General features: G+C 36.5%; 1 protein-coding gene across 1 annotated transcript; it reads right to left on the bottom strand.

Annotated features, from left to right (window-relative positions):
• Nucleotides 1-2,919: 2,919 nt before the first annotated feature.
• On the bottom strand, nucleotides 2,920-3,944 carry LOC111880361 (transcriptional regulator SUPERMAN). Its single transcript, XM_023876782.3, has one exon. It carries the CDS (start codon nucleotides 3,729-3,731, stop codon nucleotides 3,207-3,209), a length of 525 nt encoding a protein of 174 aa, XP_023732550.1. The 5' UTR covers nucleotides 3,732-3,944; the 3' UTR covers nucleotides 2,920-3,206.
• Nucleotides 3,945-11,386: the final 7,442 nt, after the last annotated feature.

Here is an 11,386-nt window from a genome sequence, read left to right as displayed (position 1 = left end):
AAACCTATAATCCGTGTTTTGTCTTTAACAAATAGAAACAACAAAGATGCTTAAAGTTTAAACGCCAACAAATTCTATTAACGAGGGTCAAAAGTTAAAACTCATAAAATGAGTTCAGATGGCAGAAAATTAATAATACTTTTAGACAACCTTAGTAATAACAACAATTTAAAAAAAAAAAAAAAAAAAAAAAAAAAAAAGATGCGTGATCATATCCAGCTCCTTTCCACTTTCCACCTTTCTTGATGAATTAAACGTTTCGAATTTCAGAGTACTTACAAATGTAAATGTACCAGCATCAATGTATAATTAGCAAGATGAAGCTGTAGCCAGACGATAAAGAGAAATTTTCTTCCATCTTCCATGATCGCCACGTGGCAGCTATTAAACGATCTTTAATTTATATCTTATCTGTCTATGAAGAATCTATATGAATTAGTTATTCCTTCTTGTTTCGAATATGTATAAGTATGATATTATTAACAATTAATTAATTTAATACAAATTGTAGGATGCCTAGATTTAGTGATTTATATATTTATACACAATGATGGTGACATTACTAGCAAAAAAAATACTATCACTAGCAACGTCTTATATCTGCAAATTGTATTTTAAAATAGAGTAAATTACACGAATCATCTCTCGTGGAGTTACCATAAAACACGTTCAGTCTTTATTTTCAAAAATTAACCCGGACCGTCTCTCGTTACCTTAAAACTTATACGCTACATCCATCCGGACATAAAAGACAATTTTACCCTTATTTATTTATTTTCTATTTATTAATTATTTATTTCCTTTTATAAAAGATATTAAATAAACATGCCGTAAACCCTAACCACGTCGTCTCTCTCCTACAATTTCTTCTTCAGTCCACTCCATTAGTATCATTGCCGACTCCAGTGATTTCAGGACCTCTTCGGTCACTCAAGACACCTCCAACGATGCTATCAAACCCTCACCCACCACAAACCAACCTACCCTCCCTCTTCTATTTCACTTTTTCCTTCTGTCCTCACTGAAACCAGGTCACAAGTCCATCACGCAAGATCGGAGAAGAGGGATATTAAGATTGGAGAAGCAGGTTCAGATCGAACCCAAATCGTCTCCATCGGCTGTCCTTCTCTGCGAAGACATGACGATGCATACCCTAGATGATGCGACGATAGCAACGCGCCGGTGGCGATAGCCGCTCACCGATCGAACGAAGTGCAGATTTACAACCCCCCCTCTTGCCATCTCATTTGGTAATGAATCGGATTTGCTAGTTCAATGAATCAGGTTTGCTTTCAATTTAAGAACCTTAAATCTTTTACTTCCAATCAGGTTTGTATCGAATCGGATTTTCCATCTCCCTGATTCTTGTTTCCTAATTTACCTTGATTAATCTTTCCCGATTTACAAGTGGGCTTTTCGATGGAGGATGGTGGTGGTGTTAACAGTAAACGTACCTGGTTCTATGGTGGTTTTAGTATATGTTCCTAGTTTGGTGAATAAAGTAGTGATTTGCAGTTATTTTTAGTGAAACATGTTAACTTTGAATGCAGGAATAGGTTGGGTGAAGTGAAGGGTGGTAGTGGTGCTATATTTTCTGATGATGCTCTATTTTTCGGTGAGAGACAGCCGTGGTGCTCCATTTTCCGGTAGTGACATAGATTACCAATGGTGGTGGTGGTTAGGTCTTATTCAACAAAATATAAAAATAATTAAAATAATTTTTAATCATTAAATAATCAGGTCGACTAATTAAAATATATTTTAATAATTAAAAATATCAACAATGTTTAAAATAAATGAAATAGAAAAGGAAAATGGTATTATAGTTTTTTCATGTATCAAAAGGGATGAAATGTGCAAATTTAAACTAATGAGTGATGAACCGTGCAATTTTTAACAACATGAGAGACAATCCGAGTTAATTTTTAAAAATAGAAACTAAATATAAATTTTAACACCTGCATGAGGGACAGTTAGTATAGTTTATTCTTTAAAATAACAAGGGCCTATGGGGTTGCTACTTACTATATCTTTCCTATCTCATAGAAAATTCCCTCGCTAATTATCATATTAATCTCTTAATTTTTATACTTCATCACATATATTTTGATCGAAGTGTTTTCTTTTATTTCTATGTTTCAATGTTTTTTTTTCTTCTAATTTTGGGTTCGAATTTTATGCTTATACAACTCTTTTGGATAAAACTACTAACATGACAAAATATTGAAGATGTGATGTTGTAACCATTTTTTTAGAACGGCTGTAACCAATTTATTCCTTGCCGAGGTAGTAATTATATACTTTACATACCATATATTTCCATATATTGAAGGTAGTAATTATATACTTGTATACAAGCCTTATAGCTACGAGGGTCATTTTAGAACCTTGATTATAAGTGATATATAGATACATTTTAATATTGATACATAATACAAATTATAGTATATAACAACAAACATGAACATAAATGAAATGATATTAACAACATAAATGAAATGAGATTAACAACATAAAGAAATGAATATAAACAAAAATTCACGAATGTAAATGAACAAATCAGATAATTGTTCGTGTTTTTTTGTATATTTAAATAAATAAAAAAATATTTTAATGTCTTGTCATTAAATAAACAAACATACATGAAAATCCTGTTCGGTTTAGCAGTTTGATGAATGTTAACTTCGTTTAGGCTCTATTTGTATTATATATAAACTTATGCATGAACTTCAACGGCACAGACGTAATTGAGTGATGTTTATTTTTTATGGAGGGGCAACACCATGTCGGAGTAGGTAATTCATTTTGTCGATGTTTTGTTCACTACTTATGTGAAATCAGTTCTATAATAATTAATAGTTAAATGTTTTATATAATAAAAGTTATTACGAAGAATGTAGCAATTTAGATACGACAACAGTGAAATCATCGATCAACAGTCACAGAAAGTATAAAAAAAGTAATTATAATTAGGTATTTGCTGATTGATGAATAAGAACAAGGTAGATCGTCCACAATATGAACAAAAGAATGAATTCAAGAAGAAAAAACAAAATGGAAAAGGGAGGGAAAAAGAAACCCTAAACAATAAGAACGGTTTCTTGGTTTTTTGCGAAACAAATCCACAAAAAGCATAAAAAGATTGAAATTTAATACCAAGTCAACATTAATAAATAAATACCATTTTGAATATTAATTTGAATTAGTCAGAAGAATTTTCTGGTGGTTGTACTCTTGTTCTCCGACGATGATTCCGACGGTGGTTCAACATGTCCCAATCTGAGCTCAAGGTCTACTTCCCTGTCCGGCGATGGAGAGTTTCCAGGTTGATGAATGTTTCTTGGAACCTCCGAGACGTCGTTGGGGCCAAAAAGTGGGAGTGGTTTCTTTTCATCTGGTTGTGGGGTAGGAAACCAGTTGCCTTGATGAGAGATTGAAAAAGGATTGGTGGTAGTGGTGGCGCTTAATCTTGGACGGGTGGGAGAGGGTGATTCCACGACGGCGTTTGGTGGCGTTGTGGAAGAGGAGTGTTTGAACTTACCTTTGTCCTTCCGGTGGATGTTCATATGGCCTCCAAGTGCTTGTGCATTTGTGAAACCTCTTTTGCAGAAATTGCACTCGTATGATCTTGGTGTGTGGGTTGTAGTTTGCTGTTGTTCTTCTGGGGTGGTTGTGGTGGAAGATTGTTTTGGGTCGTCGGAGGCTTCTGAAGGCGGTTGGTCGGATTCCATTGACGGAGGAGAAAGGTGTTAAAGGTGGTCAAATGATAGATTCAAAGGGTGGTGGGTTTAATGGTTTATAATATAGGAGTATAAGTAATTAAGAGAACGGCCTGCAATCGATGCTTGCCGCCGTGATTGTTCTTTGGTTTAATTACTATTTCAAAAATTCTATGTTTGCTTTGCATCTTTGATCTTTTCTAATCATATTGAAACATTTATAAAATTTTCATTCATTTGGACACATGGTATTTTTTAGAATTTTTAAAATTTCTATTTTCCACTTGTCATTTTATTATATTTTTCATTTTATTAAATTAAAATTTCACATTCAATATATAAGGTAATATATATGTAAAGTATTTATTAGAAATGGTTTATATATGTAATGTATTCAATACATTAAAGTCTCATTAATTTTAATAATTCAAAATTTTTCTTATTTTTCTTATAAATTCAAACTATTCAAATTATTAAAATTTCATATTAATTTTTTTAATTAAACACATGTAATACATGGGTCTCACACCTAGTTATGTAATATAACCACAATTTAATATGTAATTAAAGAAAATAAAAAAAATGTTTTTAGCAGAAAAAAAAATCACTTGGTCCATAATGACCATTCCATACCAGGAAACAATTTTTCCGAAAAAAATCAAGAATTTCAAGAAAAATCCAAAATTAGTGAATAATTATGGAATTCCAAAAAACATATAGTTTTTACTTAAATTTAACAAAAAGTTAAACAAACATATTCATTTTGAACTATATACATTATTAGTGAATATAGGGAAGTGGTGGTGGCGTTTCAAGGCAAACCCGAATAGTACATGGGTTGTTGTAATAAAATCAATTTATGGTGACGACGGTGGTTTTAGTAGACCTTCGGTAGCTGGAAGGAAAAGCGGGTGTTGGGGTGTAATTGCAAACCTCCCTAAGTACCTTGAAAAGGATGATATCTCATTTGCAAGCCATTTCAAGCTGGTAAGCAATGTAAATGCTCCCGGATCATTGAAGTGGAAATGGGACCTAGAGCCATCGGGTATCTATTCGGTATCTTCTTTGAGATATTATATTGACATGGCCATTCTCCCCTGCTCTGCTGAGAAGTGGCAGTGGAACCCGCTAATTCATGGGAAGCTAAATATCCTAGCTTGGCGAATCATCCACGGGAGACTCCCAACAATGGTAAATCTGTCAAAAATTGGTGTCACAACATCCACCCTATGCAAAATCTGTGGTGAAGCTCCAGAGACTGAGAACCATCTTTTTACTCAATGCGGAATAACAAAAGATCTATGGCAAAGATTATCTGGCTGGTGGCGGCTATTGGATCCAAATGTACGTTCGATTGGGGATCTCCTTAATTGCAAAAATCTGTTGCAAGGCCATAAGAGGTTGTCAAACATTCATGAAGGTATCATGTTAGTATTTTTATGGGTGGTTTGGCGTTTCCGGAACTTGAAGGCGCACGCCTCAGCTGTTAAATCAATATCAGTGCTGGCTTACGAGGTTCAATCTTTCTCAATGTTCTAGTTGAATGCGAGGAATAGAAAGGTTGTCCCCCTTAGATGGAACGATTGGTGTTGCGATCCCGTTCTTGAGTGCTACTCTAGAATGTAGGTTTTCTCCGTCTGTGTTTTGTTTTTGTTTTGTCTCTTTGTCTTTCTAGTTTGTGTTTCCTCCAAAAACTTCTGTACCTCCTAGCCTCTGGCTAGTTTTCTTTTTTTGTTAATGTCAGATTGCCGTTCAAAAAAAAACATTATTAGTGAATAAAATAAGAGATTTTTTTGAAAAACATTGAAATTAAACACTTCAAAATAGACATTTCGGACATAATTATGGATATTTCTTTTTAAAAAATTGGGAAAAAAATAAAAAACAATTCCAAAATTTGAAGATCAAATCCGAAATGGAGCATTCGGGAGTAAATGCTCATTTCGGCACCTTGAAAGAAACATTTCATATATAAGTTACATAGAATGATTTCTTTTAAGAACATTTGATTTTTTTTTTTACTTTTTTTTTTGAATATGAACAACACTCCGAGATGAAGACATTTGAGAGAAAATGTTTATTTTTCAAAAACTAAAAAAAATGATCATATACGTATTTTCTTTGAAAAGCTAATTTATAATGGTTAGATTATTTAATTTTTTTTCTCCCAAATAAACCAAAATTTTATTCGGTCAACCTTGAAACAAATTTTTTTTTCTTTATGAGACATTGAAAACAATAATTGGTTGAATTTTATCTTCATTTGTTTACATGAAAACACATTAAAGTATCGCTTTTTGCTTTAATAGGTCCCTAAACCTATTTTTCTACCTCTTACACCATTAAAGTAAAAAAAATGTCATTCACACAATTTTATATCATGTGTAGCAGTTACTCGATTTGACCTTTGTTTGACTTCTCTTAAATGAAATGTAATCAATTCCACGTGTACGTGGACTAAAAATAAAAATGTAAAATCGGATTGGGTAGAATATATGAAGTACTTATTAACAAACGTCGCACTCTTACACCACAGTTAATGAAGAGATTTTCCACGATAGGTTTTCCTCTCCTGATACGAGTAAGTTTTCTTTGAACTTGGGGTAATTTTGAGATTTTATTGAATTGCATAACTAATGAAAACCTTGATGTTGTTTATCTAAAATTCGTTTTGAACTTTAATGGTGTTTTTATCAAATATTCATACTCTTATACTGGAGGTGATAATTTCATGTTTACTGACTGGATTTTGTTGGAATGAATTTTGGGGAGTGTGCGGTTTTTCTAGAATGGTTCATTGGAGAAGCATTTGAGAAACTTTACAATTCACTCTATAATCGAAGTTTGGCAACTAGTATTAGGTTCATTAAAAACGATCTGGACCATGCCAATTTTCTTGATACAACTTATGAAGACCCATAAATCTCAATATCCTTATATATTGACTGTACTAGGGATGGATCCAGAGGGAAGTGAAAGAACCTTTAGAGGCAACTATTATGCAAGAAGCAACCCATGTGCTTGATGCTAGTTTGGAAGATGAAATCATAACAAAATTATTTTATTCTTATAAAGAAGACAAAAGACAATGAATTCATTAGTAAGTTGTGTCCATAAGATGAGTACAATGGATAGATGGATAATAGGGATGAGAGAGAGAGAGAGAGAGAGAGAGAGAGATTGCAAATGTTGAGGTACATCGTAGCTTCAATCCTTAGTTACACTACTAGAAGCAATAAAAACCAATATTAGGTATGAGATTTGAGGACCCTAAAAAAAAAGAACATTTCTATAATTATATTCTTAAACATGGATATAAACTATGTCCCCATAAGAAAGGAATTTCAAGGCTTCTGGTATTGTGTTGTAAAGGGGCTTGAACTATGGGAAAATTGGATGAGTACATAACACTTTTTTCATATCAAATCACTAAAACCATACCATCATTATGCTAGGAATTACAAGTTAGGTTCAATTTTCAATTATCAATAAATTGGTGGACATTACACCAAGGAGATTTTAAACAGACAAAAAACTCACAATTATGCAAGCAAGATTGGAGGTCATTAAGAAATTTGGTATTGATGTTAGTTTAAGAAAGTGCAGAAGGACCAATAATCATGTCTTAACCATTATTTGAAGGTACTATTGTTGAACATTATGATAAACTTGGTCTTACACAAAGGAGATTATAAGATCAAACCATGGTGCAACAGTCAACATGGATGTACTTACAATGCAAGATGGTAAAAATTACTTTAGTAAATTTTATATGTGCTTTGATGGTGTGAAGAAGGGGTGGATATAAGGGTACATGAGGATAGTTGGGATTAATGGATGCTTCTTGAAAAGTTACATTTCAGTTGAATTACTATGTGTTGGGATCATGGTGTTACTATGTTGGATATTCATACTTTAATGGGATACTTTTGGTTGTTTCGTATTTCCGGACAATGACATCGTCCTCCGGTAGTTACTGTTGTTTGTATAGAATAATATTTCTTATGTCTTTTCCTCATATTTCCGGGATATTGCTTTTATACCAAGAGAGTATTTTATTTAAGTATACATTGTCAAATACTTTGTGGGCAGGGATAATATTCTTGGTATATTTCGCAAGATTTGTATATTAATTCTTGTGGGCTTGATAGGGCTTCCTTTGTCGTCTTGGAAGCTGTAAAAGGGTGGGCACCATCCCTCATTAAGCCCCTATCTATAACGCTTGATTTTCGGCATGTTCTTATTTAACAAGTTTTGAATTTTCTTTAAGAAAGGGAATGGTTTTTGGGTTGGCACGACGTATGCCTAAGTAGTTGTGGCGCGTGTTCGTCGCGATGCGTCTCTCTTTTGGCACGACGCGTAAAAGCTAGCGCACCAAACCCTAATTCTCAAGATTTGAGCCTTATTTACGAGCACTAGCTCATAGTCTCCTTCATCACCCTCCACCTCTAGAGAAACCCTAGAGCGAACCCCAACCTCCCTTTGGTGTGTTCTTGAGTCTTGGTGCTTTTAAGTGATTCTTGTGAAAAAGGAAGCCTTTGGTGCATTGTAAAGCTCATTTCGGCAAAAGATTCCACCTACATCAAATGAAAGTGTTGTAAGTCTTAAAGTTTACTGCTTCATGTTATTACATGCATAGATCCATGGGTTATGTCATAACTAGGAATTCTAATGCTTTTGTAAACATTAACAATAATAACATTTGTGACTAAAACTTGAAAGTATGCATGATGTTTATTCAATAACACCAAAGTTCCATCAATCACCCTATGCAAACACTTCAAATAGTCAACAAAAGATTGGAAACCCTAAAAATCTTGGTTTAAGTCCATTATGGACTAGGATTTCCTTATTGGGCCTAATGGACCAATAAGTTTCCAATTTGACTAATTTGGGTTTAGAACCCTTAATTGGGCTCTAATTCAACCCACTTTCATGAGATTTGACATTTTGGGCCATATTGGGCCTAAAATGGAATAAACTACTCCAATAATCCTTGTTGGGCCATAACTAATCTAATTAGCTGTAACGACCCAAAAATCATGACTAAAAATTTCGTTTGAAAAACGTTACTTAAACCACGATTATCAATCCATAACATGAATTATAGCATCAAATCAGAGTGTTAATTCAAAATATATTCTTATCATCAGAGTAAAACATCCCAGGCTGACTACTATGGTGTGTGCCATGCGATCACCTCGAGCTCTTCCTTCCGCTACCAGAAGTACCTGAAACCAAAACTAAAAACTGTAAGCATGAAGCTTAATGAGCTCCCCCAAACTACCACATACCATACAATAACTTATAAAGCACATACTAGGCCTTACCCACTGCATCAGACTGAAGTTCGGGCTAACTGGGGTCTTGCCCCCCTGCATCGGACCGAAATCCGGACTAAATGGGGCCTTGCCCCCTACATCGGACCAAAATCCAGACTAACTGGGGACTTGCCACCTGCATCGGACCGAAGTCCGGACTAACTGGGGCCTTACCCCATGCATCGGACCGAAGTCCGGACTAACTGGGGCCTTGCCCCCTGCATCGAACCGAAATCCGGACTAACTAGGACCTTGCCCCCTGCATCGGGCTGAAGTCCAGACTAACTGGAGCCTTGCCCCCTGCATCGGACCGAAGTCCGGACTAATTGGGGTCTTGCCCCCTGCATCGGACCGAAGTCCGGACTAACTGAACATAGCATAACATGATCATAGCATACAACATAAGCACATATACTGCATACTAAATCGGACTAAGGTCCGGACTAACTAACACATAAACATGCCCGAATCACAAAGACATCAAGCATACCGAACTACTGCATCGGACCAAGGTCCAGAATTACTGCTATCTAAACGGGCCGGCATTGTGGCCGTAGACCCGTTCCTACTGGAAGGAAAACTCACCTATACTGTTGAATTATGCTGATAATCCTCTGGCTGCTAATCGATTATTCTCTAAAGCGCTGCACTCCTAGCTCACCGAGCTACCAACACCAAATAATAGAACTTATCCTAAACTGTCCTCCAGAGGTCAACTAAGTCAACTCTCGTCAAGGTCCTGGTCAAAGTCAACCTTCCAGTTGACTCGACTCACCGAGTTGTTCTACCAACTCGTCGAGTTCATGCTCCTCAAGTCCCAAACAACCCCGACTCCATTCGTCGAGTCTAGCGAGAACTCGACGAGTTCTCCTTCATCTAACACTTTGGGACTATCTTCAACCGACTCGTCGAGTCCATCTTCATCGGCTAAGGAGATTGTCTTGGACTCGTCGAGTTCCTACTTGAACTCATCGAGTACCATGATCTTCATGTCCATCACGGGCACAGACTGGATGAGTCCTTCTCTAACCCCACTCACTAATCTGACTCATAAACAGAAGGGTTTGGGTTTTGCGACCCGGTTCGTCGAGTCCATGAGCTGACTCGCCGAGTCCTCCTTGTGACAACTCTATGTTGTCGATTGTAGTCTATTCCAACACTTCCAACTCATAGATCTGGACTCCTTATGCTAGCATTGCACGTAAAGTTGCTAACTTTACATGCATGCAAGGTGTTATGAGGCTCGAACACCCTAATCTAAACTACAATGGAGGTCTAAGTCATGAAAGGAAGCCATAGCTGAGTAAAGCTTCACACTAGGAGCTTCTAGAGGTCAGAAATGCTCAGTTCTAATCTCTATTCGTCCTCAAAGGCTCAATACTCGGGTTGGCCTTGGAAATGGTCCCAAAAGTGACAAGATACTAGCAAAGAAGGGGGTCTAGATGATTAATAGCCAAGGTATGAGCTTCATACCCTCAAATGACCTGAGATGACACCCAAACTCTGGATCTATACTCCTTTCCTTGCTCCTTTCTCCTTCAACCTTCAAGATGCACTCAAAAGGGACCTTAATCTTCTCACATAAGCTCAAGAATGAAGTTGGGTGGCTAGGGTTTCGTCTCTGGACAATGGAGGCTGCAAATGAAACCCTAGAAATGAGAATGAGATGCTTAAATAGGGTGCCAAGTCCTGAAATTAGGGTTTCTCAACCCAGACCAGACTCGCCGAGTCAGTCTCCCTGACTCGCCGAGTCGGTCACTTAATCCGCGACACGGGCCACGCTTCGACTCGTCGAGTTCCTCCTTGGACTCGATGAGTTGACTCCTTTGACTTAGGGCTTTTCTTTCCTTTCCTGGTCTTCCTAATTCTGGGTGTTACAACTCTCCCCTACTTAAACTAGACTTCGTCCTCGAAGTCCGCTACAGCCAACTATCCTGCAATCCGTTCGCATCACCATTGCCTGATGAATATAACTCTGGCCGACCACTTCCATGGACCTTCCACCCGGTCACTCAGAATAAAATTAGTTCTTGTAGCTAATCACCTTGAGTGCACTCTAATTCTCAACAATCCTGAGAACACATCTTACCCAACTGACCATCCATCTAGTACTCTCCGAGTACTTATGATGAACATCCTAGGAGCTCACCCTCTTTTCCTTGCACGTTTTCTGGCTTCCTTAAGGCAACTCCCCATAACTAACCATCTCCCCTGCCACTGCGAAGAACATATCTTTCACGCTATCCATTACTCCAGCCATTTAAATTAGATTTCATCCTCGAAATCATTCCTTACATTCCTTACATGCTAACTACTCCAGATTCCCACTAGAACAACAGAATTCAC

This window comes from Lactuca sativa, chromosome 8, assembly GCF_002870075.4.
Source record: "Lactuca sativa cultivar Salinas chromosome 8, Lsat_Salinas_v11, whole genome shotgun sequence".
Taxonomy (NCBI): Eukaryota; Viridiplantae; Streptophyta; class Magnoliopsida; order Asterales; family Asteraceae; genus Lactuca; species Lactuca sativa.
This window is presented reverse-complemented; position numbering and strand designations above follow the sequence as displayed.

Coding starts and splice junctions, on each gene's coding strand:
- LOC111880361 (XM_023876782.3), bottom strand. CDS start 3,731: ATGGAATCCGACCAACCGCCTTCAGAAGCCTCCGACGACCCAAAACAA.